The sequence below is a fragment of the Polypterus senegalus genome, chromosome 13 (genome assembly GCF_016835505.1).
Source record: "Polypterus senegalus isolate Bchr_013 chromosome 13, ASM1683550v1, whole genome shotgun sequence".
NCBI lineage: Eukaryota > Metazoa > Chordata > Cladistia > Polypteriformes > Polypteridae > Polypterus > Polypterus senegalus.
In genome coordinates this window covers 98,570,402-98,596,166 of record NC_053166.1, presented here as the reverse complement: position 1 = coordinate 98,596,166, position 25,765 = coordinate 98,570,402, and the positions used below count along the sequence as shown (strand labels likewise).

The 25,765-nt window shown below is 37.4% G+C and overlaps 1 protein-coding gene across 7 annotated transcripts in view; it reads left to right on the top strand.

The window, feature by feature from the left end:
- The window catches only part of tpk2 (thiamin pyrophosphokinase 2), a 132,952-nt gene that overhangs the window by 55,613 nt on the left and 51,574 nt on the right, over positions 1 to 25,765 (top strand). For all 7 annotated transcript variants that reach the window (XM_039774188.1, XM_039774186.1, XM_039774185.1 and 4 more), the window contains 2 exons: positions 9,408 to 9,526; positions 9,705 to 9,837. In XM_039774188.1, the coding sequence (XP_039630122.1) occupies positions 9,408 to 9,526; positions 9,705 to 9,837 (252 nt within the window). The remainder of the gene's footprint in view (positions 1 to 9,407; positions 9,527 to 9,704; positions 9,838 to 25,765) is intronic.

The following is a 25,765-nucleotide window of genomic DNA, read 5'->3' as shown; positions in this document are numbered from 1 at the left end:
ATACCATCCATGTAGAGAATTTCAGAATACAGTAGAACAGAATAAGTCACCCCACGAAGATTTTACTGCCAGCTATATGGTGGGCTAATTCACTTTCGGGATTGTTTTAAAATTGCAGCCAAAGCAATCTTTGGAGAAGAATCTGCAGTTCTGATTGAAAAAGCCAACAAATGGCATGTAGGTGAAATCAGGAAAATCATTTCAGCTTATGAGCCTGAAGACATCTACAATGCCGAAGAGACTGGAATTTTCTACCAGCAGCATTGCACTGTAGCACTCAAAGGTGATCCATGCCGAGGAGGAAAAAAAAATTAAATAAAGTTTGACAGCTCTACTTTACTGTAATTCATCTGGCTGCCACAAAGTTATTCCTCTCATCATTGGCAAGTCAACCCATCCTTGGTGTGTTACATTCCCCTTTTGTATTCTTTATTGTGTAGACTTTATCAGAATACCTCAAATGCCCTAGACCTATCACTGTTTATAAGGTATTGTTGTATAGATTATGAGGATAAGCAGTAGTTAAGTTACAGCTTAATAATGTATTATTGATGACATACATCAAATGATAATAATAAAGAAGCAGAGTACATGTGACTATTGGCAACCATACAACCTGATAATCCTAGATGTGTAGTTTCAAGTGGCACACATATAGGGTATCCCCTGATATCTAGCAAGCATGGAGGTTGCCACCAGATTTATGTAGCAAAGAAACAGGTACACTTTTAAAATAAGGATGGATAGAATCAGGCCAACACCTAAGCTGTACCTTTTTTCAACCCTGCCACCTGAATAGTAACAGCACCCCAGGAAAATGCCCATACAGATTAAACACACCCAACACATAAATATATAAATACTTCTTATTTACTAGAATAACTACTTGCAAATATGGCAAAGCATAATAATGACAAAAGTACTGAAGGAACACCACAAACAAACCCCCATTTACAGTCCTGGTTAAAGTCCTTACTATAGGTGATGGAAGTGGTTCTGGAAACATGAACCATGGTTAAAGGGTGGAAAGATGTATGGAACACTCCCAGTTAACAATTAAGGAGCCCAGGTCATCTCATTAACACTAGAATCCCTGAACCCTACGAAAAAAGTCATAATCCCAGGCCACCTTCAATTCCTTCGCACCTCCTCATCAGCGTCTTTGTTTTGCAAATGTGTCAGTCAGCATAAGCAGCCAGCAGCCTTGCTATCCCATCCGCCCCAACATTCCCCCAAACATACCCCCCCCCCTCAAACTGCTCTAATTGGACAAAAAATTCTCCCAGCTCAAGTCTGTTTATCTGGGTTTGAGGTAGGTCTGGAATTATATAGGGTAAATAATATATTATTATTTGGAACACATGCATTCCATGTGTGTTCTGTGTCTACAGTGATCTGTGTAAATGTAGGATGACAGGAAATGCAAGGCAAGAGATGTCGAACACCTAATTAAAGCAGAAACTTTTTGCATATTATAGTACTAATGACAAAATGTTGACATGAAGTGTATAATGTATGAAGACTGAAGTTTAAATATCAAATGAACACTTTCACTAGGGGATTAGTAGGGGATGTTGCTGACACATCCTCTTGGCTGCTGCAGAGGTAAGAACTGCTGTCTCATAATCAAGAGGTTGCGGGTTCGATTCCGGGTCCTTCCTGCATTTACTGTTTTGAGTAGTGAGCCGCTTTTATTGTTACTATTATAGAATAAAAACATACATTTGATTTGAGTCTGAATCAGCAAGACTGCCACACACAGCAGGGCCTACAGAGCTTGCAAAGTTCTGTTTGCAATTATGTTTCCTGATGGTCTTTATATAAAAAAAACATTTTATATGTTACTTAATGTTGTTTACCTATATTTATTTACTTATCTCTGTAGGCCTTACTGTTTCACTGAAGGACATGTGTGTGGCAGTTTCATTGGCAGGATGACGGCCAACCACTTGCTGTATCTAAATGGTGCCATCTTTCGCCTTTACGCCTGGTGCAGCTGAGTTGTTCTTATGTGTTTGACTGGATGTTTCTTGTGGGGCGAGCTTCTGTTCTCTTTCTCATCATCATCCAAGTTCACCTCTGTTATACCACGTCTTCATTTGAAAACTAATAGTGTCAGATCAAGGAAGGAATGTGAACGTGATTGAGAGAATAAAACCATGCATAGATGTTATTTAGAAGAAGGTAATTGTCACCACTGCAGATGGGTGGTGTGATGTTATAGACTGTGATAGCTTGGATTCCCTGCCACATATGCCAGCTGTCTCTGGTGCCCTGAAAGTGGCTGTGGATTTTCTTACCATATTCTCGCTTAGCTGCTTATTGCCTTGAGATACAGACTTTTAAAAGTGCATGTACCCCCAGTGTCTCCCATGATTTCTGCACTTGTTCTTGCACGTGTTCTGATAGTATTTGAGACTATTATATCATTCATGCACTGGTTTTTAATGTTTCAAAAAATTTTATAAAATTATATGACTTTGGAGTATTTTAATTAGAATATTCGCAACTTTGGTTTAATGTTATAACTTGCATGTATTTCAGGCAGTGATTTAGGAGGGATTGTGACTCCAAAGCTGTCTGAAAGGCATTTAAAGATTTTGGACTAAAATTATGTTAATTTGGTGCACGCCCAAAACATATTGCCCAATGAGGCTTGAACTTGATTACAACGTTCGCAGGTTGGATCTTGCCCTGGAAACATTTTGGACAAATTTTAAATGAGACAGATGTGCTTGATAGATCATTTTAAGTTGAATAATTGTATGCTTTGTGCATAGGTAGCTAGAGTGAATTCTGTGCAGTGTTACCTTCCACTCCTAGTAGAGATAGATCCTTTTCCCACTGTACTTGGGATCTTTCAAAGGGAGGGAGTTTAAAATGTTTTTATATATTACAGAAGTGCTGTCTGAGTCCTCAAGACTAATCAATATTTTTTCTAGAATAGAGGTAGGTGGGAGGTGAGGAAAATTGGAAAGTTAAATTTGGAGTGTAACTGTTTGTAGGATGCAAAGATGTTGTCTATGTACAGATGTATAGTGATTCAATCCTGAATGTTTTCCAGAGATTAAAAATTCCATAAGTTTGAGAGGGTGTAAAAAGTGGTTATCATGCAGAGGTGCCACAGATAAAAGCTTCTCTATCTAGAACTGCTTACTATATTGGTTCCATATTGTGAGTGAATGAAGCATAATTGGGTTGTTAGTATATTGGCGATAACTTGTATTTACTGGGGTACAAAGGAAGGAATATAAAGAAGTACTGAAGGATTTTATTTCTATTGTGGACCAAGCCTGTTTATGTTTGTGTTTGTGTCAGTGACCAGGTTTTTATAGCTTGTGTATTTGCCTCCCAGTAATAAAATTGAAGTTTAGGTCCTTGCAGGGTCGCCCTTTGGATACGTAGATGTTTTGAATTCCAAATAAATTAGGTTATGATTGAATCTAACTTCTTAAAAGGTTAGTGTTTTTTTTTTGTTTTTTGTTTGTTTAGTTTTATTCTCTTATTCGCGTTCACACTCACCCTGATCTGACACTGCTGTTTTCAAATAAAGATGTGCTATAACAGAGGTGAACTCAGATGAGGATGAGGCTATATAGGAGAAAGAGAACAGAAGCCACAAGAAACGTCCACTCACATATAAGAACAACACTGCTGCACCAGGCGTAAAAGCGAAAGATGGCACCGTTTGAATGCAGCAAGAGGTCCGGCGTCACCTTGCCAGTCAGTCTGCCCCACACTTGTCCTTCAATGAAACAGCATGGCTTGCAGTCACTTATATACTGTAAAAGTCAGATCGAATGTTATTGACCTTGATTTATTTACTTATCTTCCCTACAGCGCAAAGTCACAAGAAAACTGCAGAGCTTCCTGTGTTTGATCGACACGGGCATGCTGACACAGTACATGTGTACTGAAGTGACTTTAGCTGCAGGTGGAAAGCTCCACGCAACTGTTGTTACAGTTCTGCCTTTGTCCAGAAACGGTTTCATCTCGTCTGCTAATAAAAGTGGGCTAAGACTCCAGCTGTGAGATGAGTATGTGGGGCAAAGTGATTTAAGCTCCATGAATAATGGTGCGTGGTTAGAGATAACAATAGCATCAAACTTAAAAGATTTAATTGTAGAGAAGAAATTATTATCTATGAAGAAATAATCAATTTTTGAGTAACAGTGATGCACTGGTGAGTAGAAGGAGTATGCTTTTGAGTTTGGGTTCAGAAATCTCCAGGGGTCTGATAAGTTGTGATCAGTTACAAACTGTGTAATTGTTTTTGTAGTGTTACATGTCATCGCCCCTGTGGCAGGAGACCTATCTATTGTAGGTTTGGATGTAAAACACAATTAAAGTTCCCAGTCATTAAAATTTTATGATTGTTCACATGGGGATTGAAAGCAAATAGGTTTTGGATGAAGTCCCTATCATTCAAATTGTGCGCATAGATATTTATCAAAATCACTTTACAGTTAAATAAATTACCCATGACAAGCTCCCCTCAATCATGACAAATTTCCCTCGGGATCAGATGCTGCATCTGATACTACAAATGAGATTGTTCACACCTCTAGCTTTCTTTGTAAAGCTGGATTGGAATATTTGGCTAGTCCAAACTCTGTGCAGCCGAAAGTGATCCTTACTTAATCAGTGGGTCTCTTGTAAAAAATACAATTTTAATGTTTTTAAAGTAACTGACTTCTTTTCGTCCATCGTTTATGTTCAAATATATAGTACTACCTCCCTGCTGTAAAGCCGCCCTTTCATTGTCCTGGCCTCCACACAGACTATGTGCTTTGACATGCAGATAAACACCTTTCTTTATCCAAAACTCTGTAGACTGTTTTTCCTGGTCCACAGGTTTATTGGAATTAAAAAGGTGAAACTAAAACAGAAAAAAGATAGAAAATGCTCAGTGGCCTAATATTAACAACAAACACATCCTTCAAATGTATTTTACTGTGCCATTATAAACAAATTATTATTACCTACTAAAGGAGTTACTTCCATTTGCAAAAATATATATTAGGAAAGATAACATTAAAATAATACATACGGATAATGCTATCACAAGCATGAAGATAAGTATAGATGACAGTGGATTTTGACTGGTGCACTTCCATGAACAGCAGCCTACCAGATTCTAGAAATAAATTCCCAATTTACCTCACATGACAGGAAGCAAGGGAAAGGAAGGAAAATACCAGCTGCACCATCCAGAAGGAGGTAAACTGCAAAATTTTAACAAGCTGTAGCAGAACAATAACACATTCTTTCAATAACTATTATTAATTTTATTTTAATTTATACATCATCGGTTTAACAATAACACGTAAACATTGAACATGCCATGAAAATATAAAGACGTAATGGGAACAATAAGCTGCTACGTCTCTGATTGAGTTTCTGGTAATATATGTAATTTTGTAATTGGTTTATGGTCTCTCTTCATTTTTGTTACGTGAATAGAGTTTTGTCTCGCATTACATGTGTTGTTAGGCTATATATACACATTTCACTTAGATCGTTAAAAATAAAATTTCTCATAAATAAAACCCCACATGTTTGCTTTAACCAGCTATGTACCTCTGCAACATGTTACAAGTACAGTAGGATGCAAAAGTTTGGGCAACCTTGTTAATAGTCATTATTTTCCTGTATAAATCGTTGGTTGTTACGATAAATGTCAGTTAAATATATCATATAGGAGACACACACAGTGATATTTGAGAAGTGAAATGAAGTTTATTGGATTTACAGAAAGTGTGCAATAATTGTTCAAACAAAATCAGGCAGGTGCATACATTTGGGCACCACAAAAAAGAAATGAAATCAATATTTAGTAGATCCGCCTTTTGCAGAAATTACAGCCTCTAAACGCTTCCTGTAGGTTCCAATGAGAGTCTGGATTGTGGTTGAAGGTATTTTGGACCATTCCTCTTTACAAAACATCTCTAGTTCATTCAGGTTTGATGGCTTCCGAGCATGGACAGCTCTCTTTAACTCACACCACAGATTTTCAATTATATTCAGGTCTGGGGACTGAGATGGCCATTCCAGAACGTTGTACTTGTTCCTCTGCATGAATGCCTTAGTGGATTTTTAGCAGTGTTTCGGGTCGTTGTCTTGTTGAAAGATCCAGCCCCGGCGCAGCTTCAGCTTTGTCACTGATTCCTGGACATTGGTCTCCAGAATCTGCTGATACTGAGTGGAATCCATACGTCCCTCAACTTTGACAAGATTCCCAGTCCCTGCACTGGCCACACAGCCCCACAGCATGATGGAACCACCACCATATTTTAGTGTAGGTAGCAAGTGTTTTTCTTGGAATGCTGTGTTCTTTTTCCTCCATGCATATCGCCCCTTGTTATGCCCAGATAACTCAATTTTAGTTTTATCAGTCCACAGCACCTTATTCCAAAATGAAGCTGGCTTGTCCAAATGTGCTTGAGCATACCTCAAGCGGCTTTGTTTGTGCTGTGGGCGGAGAAAAGGCTTCCTTTGCATCACTCTCGCATACAGCATCTCGTTGTGTAAAATGCGCCGAATGGTTGAACGATGCACAGTGACTCCATCTGCTGCAAGATGATGTTGTAGGTCTTTGGTGCTGGTCTGTGGGTTTACTCTGACTGTTCTCACCATTCGTCGCTTCTGTCTATCCGAAATCTTTCTTGGTCTGCCACTTTGAGCCTTAACTTGAACTGAGCCTGTGGTCTTCCATTTCCTCAATATGTCCTAACTGTGGAAACAGACAGCTTAAATCTCTGGGACAGCTTTCTGTATCCTTCCCCTAAACCATGATGGTGAACAATCTTTGTCTTCAGGTCATTTGAGAGTTGTTTTGTGACCCCCATGTTGCTGCTCTTCAGAGAAAATTAAATGAGGAGGGAAACTTACAATTGACCCCCTTAAATACTCTTTCTCATTATAGGATTCACCTGTGTATGTAGGTCAGGGGTCACTGAGCTTACCAAGCCAATTTGAGTTCCAATAATTAGTTCTAAAAGTTTTGGAATCAATAAAATGACAATGGTGCCCAAATTTATGCACCTGCCTGATTTTGTTTGAACAATTATTGCACACTTTCTGTAAATCCAATAAACTTCATTTCACTTCTCAAATATCACTGTGTGTGTCTCCTATATGATATATTTAACTGACATTTTTTATCGTAACAACCAATGATTAATACAGGAAAATAATGACTTATCAAGGTTGCCCAAACTTTTGCATCCTACTGTACTTGTAACATGTTGCAGAGGTACATAGCTGGTTAAAGCAAACATGTGGGGTTTTATTTATGAGAAATTTTATTTTTAACAATCTAAGTGAAATGTGTATATATAGCCTAACAACACATGTAATGCGAGACAAAACTCTATTCACGTAACAAAAATGAAGAGAGACCATAAACCAATGCCAATAAAAGGGTGTCTGCACTGTGTAATCTTTTTCAAAAAGTCTTTAAGCAGCACCCATCCATTTGTCAGTATTAACTGTTGCAGGCTACAGCTAAGCTGGACATACTTTGATATGGATGTAGGAGTAGGTGGTACTTTTAATTACATGTATCTCAAGATACACTTATTTTTACAATACTTCATAATACTGTATCTGAGTAATCAAACATTTCAGTTTTTCTGTATTCCCTCACAATAAACTGGAAAAAAATGCTTAGTTCAAGTTTTTCAAGCTATTTGCCACAAGAAATTTTAAGATTGCTCATGTAAGGTCTTAATAGGGGAACTTCAAAACCCCCAAGGTTAAAAATTTGAGATTACTGTACAGAAAGTGACCAGAATTTTGCCATTGTCATTCTTGTATTCAGCCCTGTGCATTCTGCAAGTGCTCTAAAGTTCCAATCACATTTTAACAAGCCAGTTTCTTTAAATTAGTATCTGAATGTCTTTGGTCCATATCTGACCCAAACCAATTAACATGCAAACATGACTAACTAAGGATAAACAAAGATAATTTACCATTAGGACACTGAATGAACTACTGCTGAGAACGGGGCTTTGTAACAATAGTATATGAGTGTTAAATTTAAAAAGCATTCCTTTGAGGCAGCAATAGCCATTTATACACATTAGTAATGCCTTGGCTATAGTTTTAAATCAATTTATTGGTGTCATGATAAAAAGGTATACATTTCTATAAAAACATGAACATTTTTGGATGACTTGTAATGTGTAATTGTACAAATTGTCAGAAAACATACTTGTATGGATGCACAATTCCGAAGTATACCTTTTTTATTTAAAACATGCATGAATAGAAAAAAAAATTGCAGTTTACAGAGGAGAAAAAAACTAACAGTAACTGAGGAGGCATGCAAGTAGGCTTTTAAGCTTAATTAGCTGTTAGAGTCTCCATTCAGTAACAGACATTACATAAAATAATTATTGACTGTAGATTCAAATAGCATTGAAATGAACATCACAAAAAGAATTCCTTCAAAAAAACACACAGTCTCATAGTTGGGGTTGTGTTAATATTGCTGATTCCAAAAGATAGGTGGATTAAAAATAAAACAAAAAACAAAGGTTTCTAAGCAGTATATAAATAGCACAGTAGGTGTATTTGATGCCATTTGGACCAAAGCAATGTTGTTTTATGCCTCACAATGCACACTACTCTGATTTTGCTGGTTATTAATTTTTTTTTATTTTTAAACACGTTTCACATTTTTCTACAAGCTCCTCTACTGGTTGTACATAGAACACACAAAACACTTACTATGCATATTAATATTAGTTATTTATTAATAGTACATTGCAAAAGTATTCAGCATAATTAAGTTTTCAGTTATTGCTAAATAACATTGATACTTGCATATTATGTTAAAAACTGTATCTGTTGTCTTCATAGATATCCAGGGGTAAATTTTAAAAAGACAAATTAGTTATTTGTTCAAAAATTGAAATATGCTACTTGCATGAGTAGCATGTCCTAAAAAACATATTTTAGTTTAGCCAACTTCTGCTGCAATAGCAATGTTATTTTGTGGAGTTATGTATTGGAGTTATTTCTAACAACATTGCACACTTGTTAAAAAATATATATATTTTTATCTTTTTCCACAGATCTGTATCAGCTCATTTCCAGAACAGTATTTGTTAGCCACTACTTTAAATTTGGTTTTGAGTAGCATTTCTTACGTACAGTATGCCCTGAGGTATATGTAGCGGAAAAATATGATGTTTTCAAAGTTTCAGAGTCACACCACTACATCGGGGCAAGTCATGTGGTGGAAACCACTAATTATTATTATTTTTATTATTATTATTAATAATAATAATAATATTATGCCAACCTTGACAGTGGCACTAGTTTAACTATGTAACCACTCCCTATTTCTTGAGATGTTTATGTAGCATTAATTATATGTTTATGTGGTGTGCTTTTTCCAGGCAGCAGGTGGAATTCCTGCACAAAGCGGAATAAAAGAAACACTAATCAGAGAATGTGCAGAGGAGGCTTCCATCCCAATGGCAATAGCAGCAACAGCTGTTCCTGTCAGTGCCATTAGGTGACTTAAAAATATGAACACTATTGTTAAAACATGAAATGACAATTTTTAGTTAAAGACCTGTTTACTTCCTATTTTATGTTTATCTATTTAATAATTACACATGCACACTATGTATCTGTTTCTGTGTTTTCTTCACATACTGCTTATAACCACAGTTGTTACTCTATCTTCCCAGCTACACACATGAAAATGAACTAGGAATTTTTCCAGAATGCCAATTTGTGTTTGATCTGGAGGTTCCAAAAGAGTTTGAACCCACCAATGCAGATGGAGAGATGCAAAAATTTTACTTGTGGCCAATTAATAAGGTGAGGTTTTCTTTTGTTATTTTCGGTAACATATATCATTTTAGAATTTTAGAAGTGCATTTTGTATTTTAGAAGTGTATTTTCTTTAATGTGTTACACCAGATGATTGTGCGTTATATGCATTATGTGTAAAGACAGATTAGGTACTAGTGTTATAAAAGCTTTTTTTCTAGTGAATAACCTGCATTCGTCATTATTCTTGTTCGCCAAATATTTTCCTAGAAATTCAACATTGTTTTCAGAGTGCGCCATGATGCTTTGCAAAGCCAGTGTGACTTCACAGAGCCCAACAGAGTGTAATTGCAGACAGCAGTACCTATGAGGTCAGTCACACTATAGTTAAGATTAGGACCCCATTACACTATGGTTAAGATTAGGATTGTGGGAGTTTTACATGATTCAAAGGTCGCTTTGTGACTGATGTTGTGGGCATTACTTGACTTATGTCATGAGTATTGCAGTCTGCAGTTAGACCCATCTCCATAGAGCTGTATGAGTCGTGCACAGAACCTTCACTCGTGTGATGTTGAGACCAGCTCAATACTCCAACCTTCCACGCAGCATGTATTGACAAAAAAAAAACCTTGCTGGTATTTTCATTTGACGAGTGCGTTAGCTGACCATAATGAGAATATTCATAGCACAAGTATCCATCAACTTTCATACAGGTTTCATTCCAGCACTGGAGACAAACGTACAGATACATGTGAAACAAAACAGATGTGCCTGCTGAATTGGAACCACAACTTCAAACAAATGAACAACCCAGTCCCAAGCTGCTGCTTCATGGCGTATTCAATGTTTGCACCAAGAGTGCAACTCTGTGAGTGCAATGATCTATTTTGTTTATTGTATATACAGGTAGTCCCCAAGTTACGCACATCCGACATATGACTTACTAACAGGGCCGAAGCTGCTCCTTTATCTGTCTTGGGGACGCGCTGCAGGCTCCTCAGTAACTGCTGCTCCGTCATCTTCTGCCTGGGGGCACTGCAAGCGGTGACTGGAGGGGGCGATTTCGCTGCTCCCGCAGTGTAGTGCCGCTCAGGCACTCCGGTTGAAGAATGGGGCTGTGTCAATTGAACAGCTGCCCTGTTCGTTCTCGGTGGACGGCTGGTGATGCTGCAAGCGGTGACCCGGTTGTGGCTGAATGGAGGCCATTGAGGGTGAATTGGGCAGCAGGGGGCAGCATTGTAGTGTTCCTCGGGTGGCTTCCTGTTGAATGGGGTGGGGTTGGTGTGTGAGTCACTACCTTCCTTTGGCTGCACTCTGTGTTTGTCCTGTGGTCCAGAAAGACCCGGTGTCAGCTCTGCTCCCAATATACATAACCGAGCTATCAAAGAAACAAGGGGAGTGTATGGGAGAGACACACAGGAGTGAGCTGGTCCCTTTGGGGGAAGCGAAGAGGGCTGCTTATGCTCTCTCAGAGGAGAGAGCTGTCCCCACACACTAGGGTCAAGACCCTAGCTAAATGTGGGGCATCCCTAAACCAGCAGGTGGAAAAAATGAAAAATTTTAATATTCTACCCGGAGTGGCCGACCCAGGAGTAAGCCTTTGCTCTCTGGAAGAAGGTGGCAGTATGGCTAAGTCCATTTGAATGTACCACCATCCAGATACAGTGGCTTGCAAAAGTATTCGGCCCCCTTGAACTTTTCCACATTTTGTCACATTACAGCCACAAACATGAATCAATTTTATTGGAATTCCACGTGAAAGACCAATACAAAGTGGTGTAAACGTGAAGAGAAGAGAAGAGAAGTGTAAACGTTCAGCAGATAGCCTTGTGACGATGTGGGTTCTGGCTCCACACTCCCATCTGATTTTTTGGAAGCGCTTGAACCCAACACCGTCGATAACGTAACCGAGTGAGCTAGTCAATGGAGGCAAGAACTGAGCAAAAGGGGATGGTGCAAAAAGTGAATAGTGCTTTTATTTAAAACGGCCAAAACAGGTGTTCCAATAAATAGTGCAGTAGTTTCAAAATTCAATAAATAATCCAATAAAAGAACGTGGAGGTTAAAATCAATAAATAGAAAAAACAATCCTTTAAAACGAGAGGTTTAAAATGTTCTTCAGGAAGCAGTTTTTTTAAAAACAACAACAACAAGCTTGGTGCCTTCTTTCATGCTAGCGTCTCACCTGTTTCTACCGGTTGGGCTTTACAGCAGGTGAGATGCTCTCTGCAGCTGCCCTCTACTTCTCACTCATGAGACTGGAGACCTCCCGAACCCTGGCTTCAGGCGGCACTCATCCCAGCCTCAGAGACTTGGATTTCCACAACGCCAGGTCGCCACGCTGAGGATTCCATCACCAAGTCTCTCGACTTACGCTGCCTTTCCGTGGCTTCTCTGCGCCAGTCGCCTTCCCTTGGTCACTCCCGCTACCTGATCGCTCAGCGGGAGCGACATCTAACTCCAATGCCTGGGTGCAGGCCCAACACCCCAGGCCCTCGCATCTAACAGGAAGAGGTGGCGGTAAGAGTAAGATTGCTGACTCGCAGTTAAATGATCACTGGTTTGTGTCTGGGGGGCTTCCATTCTGTTAATTTATTTATTTATTTATTTATTTTTACAAATTGCTTTGAGTAGTAAGAAAGGCGCTATAAAAACGTAAGGAACTAATAACAATAATAATAATAGTAGTAGTAATATTATTATTATTATACGTGGGAATGCATGATCAAATTCAGCTGCTGCGTAGTGGGGTATGAATAGGGACAATACCACAAGTTCATTGAAATAATTAAACAGCAAGGTGCACACGCAATGCAAACATAATGTATATATTATTGAAGTAAAGGTTCATATAAATTAATTATATACAACTTTTTAACAAGTTGAGAGATGTCAACTGGTTAAAATGCACGAAATTATACATGTATTGCTTTAAAGTCCACACATAGTGTATGTATATTATTAAAATAATGATATAAAATTCCTATAAAATGGTATAGAATCTGCGTCGTAGACTTATTTGTGTCAAATTTCTTCAAAGAAGTTTTTAATTATTTTGCTTTAAAAATCTTATGCAAACATGTGAACCGTTGAAAATCGCTGATCTTAATCAATCTGTTTTAACGCATGCTCCGTGCAAAATGCTGTCATATCTGTTAGTAAACATGCACGCAGCATGTCCTGATGTCTGCGTTCTAAGGCTGCAGGTGTATGAAACGCTATTGACGTTTTACCGGGGTGCTCTGTGATTGAGTTCGGACAGTAAACTTTGTTAAAATGATATCGAAAAATACCAGTCGTCAGTTGTGTTTTCAGTCGTTTTGGCGTGTTTACTGTTCTGTTACCAAAAAATTCTTCAACGGGCTCATCAACAAAGAAACGTGGATAGTAAGATTTAGTAAAATATCAGTAATAATAATACATTGCTCGACACCCAGTAACACTTTACAAAGACATTTAAAAGACAGCTCGTTAAAATAAATGTAGCAATCCATTGTCATGCTATAAGTGACAGCTTGCTTTGAAACATTTACACAGGTAGTTTTTCCTGGGAATAAACAAGGAGAAAAAAATCCACGGGAAATGTTTTGTTGTTGAACTCAAATTTCACCTCCACCATGTGAGTCATTAAAACTATTGGAATGAAAACGCATGTCTCATCCACTGGTCGGGACGCTCGTTTTCCATGGCTGCTGCAGAGCCGTAAAATGTGTGCCCTCTGACTGCTGATTACAAAATGAACACTGGAGAGGTAAAATATGTAAAATTGATTTTAAAAGGTTGTATGTATAGTTTTCTATATAATCTTCTCCACTATGTGTCTGCATCCTATCCCCTACAAGGAACACTCATTTCCATGGCTGGAGCAGATCCATGGGCTTGTGTGCACCCTGTCTGCTGCTTTCAAAATGAACCCTGGATAACTAATATTATCTGAAATCCATGGTAAAAGATTGATGAAAGTCTTCTACATCACTTTCAAGTCTACTGTGTCCCATTGTCCTCTCCACTCAAAGGGACACTCACTTCTACAGCTGAGCTTTTGCCTCAGAGTTGTGAGCCCCAACTGTTGCTTGCAGAATGAACATTAGACAATTGTTATTGGATTGGTTGTTTTTTTCATTAATATTAATATTAATTTATTTATTCATTCAGCCTCTGTTAAAAAAGAAGCACATTTTCCCTTAGAAGACAAGTTCTATCTATCTATCTATCTGAAATATATGAGACTTGGAAAAATTCATATTATTTGTCAAATGAAGTACCAAATATCCACTGATACACATTTGTAGGACAAGTCAATTAAAGAGTCCGACAAACAGCAACTGAGATATTAAAACATTTTATTGAATCTGTTCTGACAATTATAGTCTTTTAATTAAAATAATGATTATAATTATCAGAAAACATAGCCATTTTAATGTCAGCATAAAACCAGGCCAGTAACATCTTTGTGAAATAATATCAGCAGTTTTATAAATTCCAGAATGTACACCATAGCACTGGCATGAACTTCCTTACAAGTATCCTTTGTCTACTAAACTCAACAAATAACTTTCATATTCCTCCTGTTGCCCTGCTGGTCTTTTTTGACAATAGTAAAGGTCATCCCTTGAAAAAATTATATTCATGCAGCAATTAATAATATGGTTATAATGTAAAACACTTCAAACAAACCTGCAAAATGTACATTTTCTTTGTTTAAGTTGACTTCTTCAATGGATCTAACACTTACAACATGGGGCACTACAACACACATACACAAATATCTTTAGTATTGTTTTAATATAGCCTTGAAAATTGTTAGTATCTGTCCTCTATCCAAGCCACCCATTTACAAAAGAGATTTACAGGCTTGGGCCAGAAGACAAAAAATGAAACGGAAAGAAATGCCAATCTAGTGCTTGCCACACTGACACTCACTCATACTACTACAATTTAAAAGTGCCACCCAACCTGATGCCAACTCTTTCAGGTGGGTAGTGAAACCCGGAAAATGTATTAATGGATACAGGAAAAAGTTGAAAGACTTATTCTGACAGTGACCATGTTGGGGATTGTTGATCTGTGAAGTGGCAGTAAAAATAAAAAAATTAAAAACCTGATTACAAAATATATCAAGAAACCTGAAAAGGTATATAATGATTAATTTATGAAAACTCCATAGAATACTTTCTAATACATGTTTTTCCTTCAACAGTCATGCTAATGTCAGAATTTCTGTGTTTTATCACCTATACTTTGTGCACATATTGAAGCTGTTTTATGGAAAACGCAAGCACACGAGTAAATAATTATCAGCGGTTACAATTTAAATGTATATTTGCAGTATATACTGTATCCTGAAATGCCAAATTAGAAATGAGAAGATGAAAAGTTATTTTTTGCTTAACAAACTGATCACAAAATTTCCTAATCCGTTTGACTTTGTTGGTACCCTAGAGTGGCACATATCTTGGAAGAAGTCCTATCAGGTTTATTTGGATTTTAAAAACCTAAATAATAATAATAATAATAATATCTTACATTTATATAGCATTTTTCTGGCTACTCACAGCGATTTTCATAGACATACTTAAAAAAAGACAGTGTAAGCGCTTGATTTTTTTTTTTAATTAGTGGATGAGTAAGGACATAGTAGACAAAAAAGTGATATAGAAGACTTCCTTCAATCTCTTTAAATAAACTGTGGACAGTTTTGTAATTCCAGTATTAATTTACAAGCAGAAGACAGGGGGCACACATTTCTACAGCATAGATCAAGCTGTGGAAATAAGTGTCTCCTCTGCTAGAAGGGATTAAGAGACACACTGATATGAAAGTGCTATAAAAGACTGTCTGATAGGCTTATTAAAGAAACTGTGCACAATTTTAACTGCCTGGTGTTCATTTTGTAATGGACCACTACAGATGAGGAATGCCACAGGCTACTAAAAGTTTTTAAAATACATTTGATGAGTTTTAATCTCCAATGAAAAACGGTGCACAGAACTCCTGTGTGTTTTATAGGATAATTGCACCTGCTGTGAAAATGAGATTCCTCTCCAATGTACAGGGGTGAAAGGGTGGGTGTGATAGGAAATTTATTTATTTATTTATATAGAACTATATTTCATTCCAATAGTTTTAATGACTCACATGGCGGAGGTGAAATTTGAGTTCAACAACAAAACATTTCCGTGGATTTTTTCCCTTTTTATTCCCAGGAAAAACCACCTGTGTAAATGTTTAAGAGCAAGCTGTCACTTATAGCATGACAATGGATTGCTACATTTATTTTAACGAGCTGTCTTTTAAATGTCTTTGTAAAGTGTTACTGGGTGTCGAGCAATGTATTATTATTACTGATATTTTACTAAATCTTACTATCCACGTTTCTTTGTTGATGAGCCCCGTTGAAGAATTTTTTGGTAACAGAACAGTAAACACGCCAAAACGACTGAAAACACAACTGACGACTGGTATTTTTCGATATCATTTTAACAAAGTTTACTGTCCGCCCTCAATCACAGAGCACCCCGCTAAAACGTCAATAGCGTTTCATACACCTGCAGCCTTAGAACGCAGACATCAGGACATCGCTGCGCGTGCATGTTTACTAACAGATATGACAGCATTTTGCACGGAGCATGCGCTAAAACAGATTGATTAAGATCAGCGATTTTCAATGGTTCACATGTTTGCCGTAAGAGTTTTTAAAGCAAAATAATTAAAAACTTCTTTGAAGAAATTTGACACAACATAAGTCTATGACGCAGATTCTATACCATTTTATAGGAATTTTATATCATTATTTTAATAATATACATAAACTATGTCATTTGTGTTGTAAATAATGGTGTGTTTGTATTTAATTGGTTGGGTGGGTTTGGACTATAAAGCAATACATGTATACTATTTCGTGCATTTTAACCAGTTGACATCTCTCAACTTGTTAAAAGTTGTATATAATTAATTTATATGAACCTTTACTTCAATAATATACACATTATGTTTGCAGTGTCGTGATCTTTCACCGATGCTCTCACCCGTCGCTTTGGACAGAGTGTGCACCTTGCTGTGTAATTATTTCAATGAACTCGTGGTATTGTCCCTATTCATACCCCACTACGCACGTAATCAGCGGCTGAATTTGATCATTAAGATGCGATTTTCAACGGTTCACATGTTTGCCGTAAGATTTTTAAAGCAAAATAATTAAGAAAACTTCTTTGAAGAAATTTGACACACGCTCTCGCCGCCATAAGTCTATTGGCGTGGACATACTGGGTCCTTTTCCTGTAACGGAAGCAGATTCTATACCATTTTATACTCGTGGATGAAATGTTCACTGATTTTATATCATTATTTTAATAATATACATACACTATGTCAACTGGACTATAAAGCAATCGGACAGCATGTATAATTTCGTGCATTTTAACCAGCTGACATCTCTCAACTTGTTAAAAAGTTGAATATAATTAATTTATATGAACCTTTACTTCAATAATATACACATTATGTTTGCATTGCGTGTCGACGGCCAGCACCTTGCTGTGTAATTATTTCAATGAACTCGTGGTATTGTCCCTATTCATACCCCACTACAACAGGACAGATTCACACAGAGTTCGCTCAAATAATAATAATAATATTACTACTACTATTATTATTATTGTTATTAATTCCTTACGTTTTAATAGCACCTTTCTTACTACTCAAAGCAATTTGTAAAATAAATAATTAAATAATTAAAATAACAGAATGGAAGCCCCCCGGACACAAACCAGTGATCATTTAACTGCGAGTCAGCAATCTTACTCTTACCACCACCTCTTCCTGTTAGATACGTGCATTATAATTTTGAGCACTACTTTTTTATTTTATACTGTCATAAATAAATTATATCAAAAAGGTTTTTTAAAAAGCCAATTTGAAGCAAAGAGGGTAAGTAATAACTATTTTCTTTTGTAAGTCAATCAAAAATGCTTAAGCCTAAAAAAGATCGCCCTGTCAAAATAAGAGGCTCTTTCACCTTGTTGATGTGAATCATCTTTAAATTAAATGCTGCCAATAAGGAATAATAGAAATCACCGCTGCTTTCTAACTTTGACAAACTAAAGTTTTATTGGGTGAAAAAAATGATCTTCCGTGACAGATACACTTAATCAGTAGTGTGTGCGACACACGATTTGTGAGTTTGAGTGTTTGTGTTGTGTACGCGCGAGTGTGTGGTTTTCTCAGTTTTACAATAAAAACAGACATCAGTTATTTGTGAAGCAGGAATATTCTGATCATTGTGGTCCCTGATCCTGATAAACATTCAGAAGAAACAGCGCTATTCCAGTGTTTTCCTCCATAACATCCTTTCAGCAAACAGGACTAAGTTCCTTGCTGAAACAGATCGCCCTTTAATGAAATGCTGCCAATACGGAATAACAGAAATCACCGGACGGCTTTCGGTCAATGATAAACCAGCGCCTGTTGAGGTGAAAAAATGGGAAGTACTGCGGTTGCTATCAATGCTTCCTGGTAACTCAGCTTTTGAGAAGAATCTGTTTTATGGGGTGAAAAAATAATCGTCCTTGACGGATACGCTTAATCAGTAGTACGTGCGACCCACGAATTGTGAGTGTGTGTGTTTGCGTGTATGTGCTTGTGTGTGGTTTTGTTAGTTTTACTATAAAAATAGTTAAACATCAGTTATTTGTGATGCGGGAATATTCTGGTCATTTTGATCCCTGATCAACATTTAAAGAAACAGAGCAACTCTGGTGTTTTCCTTCATAACATCCTTTCAGCAAACAGGACTAAGTTCCTTGCTGAAGCAGATCGCCTCTAATGAAATGCTGCCAATACGGAATAACAGATATCACGGGGCTTTCCACCAATGATAAACCAGCGTCATGAGGTGAAAAAATGGGACGTACTGTGGTTGCGATTAATGCTTTCTGGTAACTCTGCTTTTGAGAAGAATCTGTCATGGGTGGGACAAGAGGGAGCGAGTGAGGCGGGTACAATGAGCCGGGCGGACGGAGGAGGCTTAAGAGGCGGTATCTGCGCGAGTGTTTTAAATAATGAAAGGAAAAAAAGTGCTTTGAATTCGAGGACCCCCAACAAATAGGGCTTACGAAATAAAATGCGGCAGACAGGCTTATGCTACTTGTATAAAATGTGCACAATAATTACAACAGTGTTGAAGCAATGATGAAGCAAAAGGGAGTTGCTAAACATGGGTGGCCGCGTTGTGCCTGCCCATAAATCCCAACCAATGTATATATCTGAACCGATCTATCTGAACCAATATATATATATCAGAACGGATGTATCTGAACCGATGTATATATCTAAACCAATCTATTTTAACCAATATATATATTTAAACCAATGTATATCAACCAATATATATATCTCAACCAATGTATATATTTGAACGGATGTATCTCAAACCAATGTATATATATCAGAACGGATCTATGCAAACCAATTTATAAAAATTTCAACAAAGTGCAGTTTTTCTTCTTAAAAAATAAGGCAGAACCATAAAAGGTAATTTGACCAGCTTCACCTTTAAACTCTGAGTAACCTTAGCCAAAATTATTTTGTACATTAGGCTAAAACATTTTTTAATTAGATGTAATTAGAATTACTAACGGTCACGGAAGTCCAATGATCCCCAGTAAGAGCCTCAAAGTCCGCTTTCTGTAATGCATCTAATTTTGCTTGCTTTTCAGTGTGCACAAAACCATGCTTTTATCAAGGCTTCCGTCGGGTAGTGTTTTGAAATGAAATTTTCCTCCGATCAGTCGTAGGAACGCGCTTTATTCCGACTCTAACATTTTTGTAGCTCTGATGTGTGCATCAGTGTAATCGATATACCATGAAATCATGCATTGATAAAAGTTCCACTTTGCTTGGAATTAAAAGTGTGATTAAATGCGTTATTTTTTTTAACGCGTAATGGAGTACATGCATCGAAGCTTCTCAGCTGTGCTTGTGCTAAGAAAATGAAACATTTTAAAAATAAGGTAACGTGATTGTGAATGTAATAGTTTTGTGACCATTATGAGTGTTGCTGTCATCAAGGATTTGATTACAATTTCTTTCAATCAGGTTCGGATTTGGACAGTTTGCACAAAACCACGCTTTTTTCAAGGCTTCCGCCGGGATAGTCTTTTGAAATGAAAATTGCCTCCGATCAGTCTTAGGAACGCGCTTTGTATCCATTATTCATTAAGCTTCAATTGGTGATCTGTCTTTCTGCGTTAACCGCATATTTTTTCATACGTCTCAAACCAAGGGGATGCGAGGGTAAAATAAATCGGGAAGCGCGCGTACATACTCAGAGCACCCCCTGTCGGGAATCGAACCTCGGATGTCGGCGCTAGAGGCGAAGTCTTTACCATTGCGCCACGGCGTGTGGTTTGTCTATTTGAGAGTATGTAGATCGGGGTATATACATACATATACATATATATATATACCCGCGCTTCGAGGTGGAGAAGTAGTGTGTTAAAGAAGTTATGAAAAAGAAAAGGGAAAGTAATTGTTTTGTGTTATGAGTGTTGCTGTCATCAAGGATTTGATTATCATTATTTCTTTCAATCAGGTTTGTATTTGTAGGATGTGTTGTGTTCAAATTACATTCCGTGTTTGTCAATCGTTGTAAAGATAACAGGTTTCATTCATCGATTCGTTTCTTACTGCATCAATAAACAGCCTTCTTCTTTATCTGAGATGTGACACACTGCATGCACGGGTTTTTTTTTACACTGTCTTCCTTTAGCGGGACATTGACTTTTTCCACCGTGTGCTTTGTTTCCGCAGTAGCTGCACTTATGAATATGCTTGTATGTATTCATATTTTTTTGCTGCCTTCTCAATTGTGTAATTCGGTTTTCGTTCAGCACTCTTTGGAACTGTTGCTTTTTGTCTGTGCACTGCGTCATTTCATGTGAGCCGCTCGATGTACATGCATCGAAGGTTCACAGCTGTGCTGGTGCCATCTCGTGCGATGTCCACGGCTGTATTTAATGTTAGCTAAGACCTGGCACATAAAAGTTTCTCTCACAGTTTCGCTGAGTTTGTGCCAAACACCACCCTGACCATCTCATCTTCCTCTGCATAAGCACAGTCCTTCACCCATGAATATTTAGCGCCAGTGTTTCTATTGGATTGCCGCTGACGCACGGCCTTATATGGGCAGGCACTAAATTACGGGAGGCGTAACTCCGCCTCCCACGGGCATCGAGCAGAAGTCTATTATAGTATATGGACGAAAAAATAGGTTCCAGTTATGACCATTACGCGTAGAAGTTCGAAATGAAACCTGCCCAACTTTTGTAAGTAAGCTATAAGGAATGAGCCTGCCGAATTTCAGCCTTCTACCTGCACGGGAAGTTGGAGAATTGAGTGATGAGTGAGTGAGTGATTGAGTGAGTGCGTGCGTGCTTTGCCTTTTATTAGTATAGATGCATTTAGAATAGCCAGTGGCTCAATGGTGATTGGTCTTGTAATATTACCGAAGGATGCACTATCTTAATCCTTCTAGCTAGAAATTTGGAGAGTATTTTAACATCATTATTCAGAAGTGAGATTAATCTATATGATCCACGTTGCATTAAGTCCTTATTTTTCTTAGGAAAGATGGTAATTAATGCTTGGTAAAAAGTTTGAGGTAGAATTTTATTGTCTCTGGCTTCTATAAATGTTGCTCATAAAAGGGGAGCTAACTTAATTGAAAATATTTTATAAAATTCAGCAGGGTAGCTGTCAGGGTCTGCTGCTTTCCCACGCTGATGTGAGTTTATAGCGTCTAGTAATTCTGAGAGTGTTAGAGGTTTACCCAATTATTCTGCACTGAGAGTATCTAGATGTGGTTTTTGTAATGCATCATAAAATGCATTAGATTGTGTCTTGCCTTCTTTAAAATGAGTAGAATATAAGGACTTATAGTAGTTTCTAAATGTGTGCATTATATTTTTGTGGTCAATGACTTTGTCTCTGTCTGTGTTGGTAATTACTGGTATTACTTTGCGAACTTTCTGCTTGTGGATTTGTTGAGCTAAGATCTTATTAGCTTGTGTTCATAGTACAGTGATCCCTCGCTATATCACGCTTCGACTTTCGCGGCTTCACTCTATCGCGATTTTTTTCTCATACACGCTTACGTCACTACGCATGCGCTTTCTGAGTATTTTTATCTAAGCCCTACGATGGCTCCTAAACGTGCTGCTTGTTCTAAGCCTTCTGAGAATAAAACTAAGCGCCGGAGGAAGATGCTTACTATCCAGATGAAGGTGAAACTCTTGTATATGATTAAAGATGGCAATACCCTACAAAAGCCTCCTCACGCATGTGAAAAGACAGCGCCAGCAACTGCCTATCAAGATGTTCTTCAGCCGCGCACCCAGACACCCACTGCCTATTCCTAGTACTTCTTTAGCGGAAGAAGACAACAACGCACCTGCTGAAGATACTGCACCACCTCTGAAGACTCTCCTACTGAGGTCGTGCCTTCATAGGTTAGTGGTTGTGTGCAATTAAATGTACAGTACAATAATCTACTATAGAAAAGCGCTCGGGATTGTCCTTCCGTCCCATGAGTGCAAAGCGTAGTGGTATTCCGCTTATTACAGACTTACTACTTGTGGCTTGAGGTATGAAGCGACACGATGTGAGCAGAGTTCTGGTGCTCTCATCGTTCCTTTGCTTTTGTGCGCGATGCGCTGGAAAAATACAAAAAATTATGTCTCTGGAAATAATTAATGTTGATGGAGTACAAATGCCTCACCGCGTAGTAAATGTCAGGGGAGATGGTGCTTGCTTATTCTCATCTATAGCTTATTTAGTGCATGAAACTCCATCTTTAGCGGTACAGATTCGGGCTGACATTGTACGACTTTGGACAGGCACTTGAGGGGATAAAAAAAAAAGATGTTATGAACGGACACTTTGATGTTCTCATTCTCTACACTTACATGCCTGATGTACACATGGAGCGCACAATAATTGAAGATAAAAGTCGGTCGCCTTAAAAGGCGAGTGCGCCTAGTAATATGATATTTGTAACGTCTAATATGTCTTATTTTCTCTTATTTTGTCTAATATATCGAGTAATACGAGTGTAATGGTGACTAAAGGGTGTTGTTTCATGTCTAGAGGGCTCTAATAATGTTAAAAAACGTATTTAGAAGGTTGTAAACAGGTTTTCTATACTCTAACTGCGAAAATATTTGATTTATAAATAAAGAATCCTACTTCGCGAAAATTCATTTACCACGGTAGAGTCTGGAACGGATTAACCGCGATAAACGAGGGTTCACTGTAATCGCGATTTAAAAACGAGTTGTTCCATTTATTTTGTTGTCAAGTGGTTGAATTCTGATTGCAAAGCCTGTCTTTTACTATAAAGTGTCTCATTTGCAAACCTGTCATGTTCTTGTTCTGTTCTGGTAATTTCACTGGTTAACTCTGATGCTTTCTTGGTTTCAGATTTGTCTTTTTGGAGGAGAGATTAAATAATGTCCTCTTAAAAATGCCTTCAGAGTTTCCCAGAGTACTCCTTCAAAGACCTCTGAGGATGCATTTGTCTCTTAAAAAAAAAAAAAAAATCAGTTTGCTTGGGTATAAATTTTGTACAGTACTTATCATCTAATATTAGGGGGTTTAAGACACCGGCTATGCGATGAATTTATGGGGCATAATGATTGAATTTGGATTTAGAAATCTTAAAGTGTCTGATAAGTTATGATCAGCTACAAACTGTGCAACTATTTTTGTCGTGTTAGATCTTATCACCCCTGTGGTTGAAGACCTATCCAGGTCTGGATTTAAAACATATTTAAACTCCCTAGCTTTTATAATATTATGAGTGTTCACATTAGAAATGGATGCAAATGCATTTTGGATGAAGTCTCTATCATCCACATTGGATGCGTAGATATTTATCAAAATCACTTTACAATGAAATAAATTACGCATAATGAACACAGAATCAGTTACTACATCTGATACCACAAATGACATTGTTCTATTTATTAAGATTGCCACACCTGTAGTTTTCTTTGTATAGCTGGAGTGGAATATTTGGCCAGTCCAATTTCTTTGCAACTGAAAATGATCCTTGCTTAATAAGTAAGCCTCTTGTAAAAATACTATCTTGGCATTTAGACCTGTTAGATGAGAGAATACTTTCGTTCTCTTTAATTTGTGATTGAGACCTTTGATATTCCACCTCACAAAGTACAGTTTGGTCATAGTGACATTGCTTCTGAACTTTTATAGTCTTAAATTAAGGCAGTACATTATTACATATGATAAGTTTAACTTTAGTTTCCAATTTTGCCAGCAATTATAGCTATGAAGCCTATTGTTGCGTTGGTACTTACAATTGTCGGGGTAAAAAGGATATATTAGAAATAGCTTGCTCTCTTTCTCTCTCCCCCCGCAGAAATAGTTCCCATTGGGGGGGGTTGGAATAGAAAAAAAAATTAGAAATTTAATTAAAACATAATAGTAGCCAAGAAGGAAATAGAATGTATAATTATGGCAAAAGTCACATTCCGAATGGACCAAATTGCAGGTACAATCTTCTTTGCCTTGCCAGGACACAATGCAACTCACAATTGTATTTCAAAAAAAGTTGCAATCAATTTTCTTAGCTCTTTTTCTGCTTCTTCCGGAGAAATAAAAATGTAGAACTTGCCTTGAATATTCACTGTCAATTTAGGAGGTTATAGGAGGCTGTATCTGATTTTGGTTTTCTGTAAGCGAAGTTTAATGCTGTAAAATGCTGCACGTTTAGCAGCTATTGCATGCGGGTAAAATACGAATGCAGTTACTTTCAATTATAATCTCTTGCTTCAGTCTGAGAAGTGAAATCAAATTTAATTTAATTCAATCCATATATATGATAAGATGCTGATATCTTGATGTTTGATTTAAAGTCCTCTCCAATTATTTTAGAGACTAGTTCAGCTATGAATTTCACTGGATTTGGACTTTCACGGTTTTCAGGGAAACCTTCAATTCTAATATTATTCCTTCTGTATCCATATTCCAGTGCAGCTAGTCTGTCTCCAAGCACTTTGCATTCAGAATTTGCAGCCGTTACTTTTTCGTCAGAAGTAGATACTAGTTTTTCAACTATTTCAATACAAGTTGGGAACATTTGCTTAACATCTTCAACCCGGGCACCAATGCTGTAAATTTATTCTCAAACTTAATTGCATTTCCTGTATTTTTTACTCCATTTTTTCAGCGTGCCTGTAAAGGTTGCCTCAGAACAATTACTTAAAAAGGCTGTGTATTTCAGACTAATTTTCAAGTGCAGTGCACACAGTAAAATGAAGTGCACTTTTCAGCATGTGTATTATGGTGGGGCAATTCTCGCCATTTAGATGATGTGAAATATAACATCATAATAAGTAGTGATGGCAACACTGTGTTAACCAGTTTTGGGCTTATATATTTCCCTGAAAACAAAATAAATGAAAATAAAGGGTAGGAGATAAGTGCAATTTGGCTAAATACAACTGATGATGAGGAAAAAAAAGACGTACGTAAAAAACTAGTTTTGCAATGGAATGAAATTGTTATCACACATGGTTGAGGAAAGAAAACAACAGAAGTTGCTATCTCTGATGACATTACAGTTTTGGTATGTGTTTATGGAATTTTCTTGCACAGAATGTGATGGGAACAGTAGTCTTCGCTTCAGGACTGCCACAATGTTAGAGAAGAAATTAATAGATGGTTATAAACATTGAATATGTATATTGCTGGATCAATTGAGTGAATTTGACTGATTGAGAACTGGAATAATTTAGGGATTATTTTTGCAAAGCAAAGTTGTAAGTTTTCTCCCATGACTCAGTATATCTGGGGTTGGTGGAATGTCAGTATAGCCTAAAAATATACTGGGGCTGGTTTCGGAGTAGCCCCCGATTCCATTTATGTATTTTTGGTTTTAAAGGCTGTTTGAGTTACT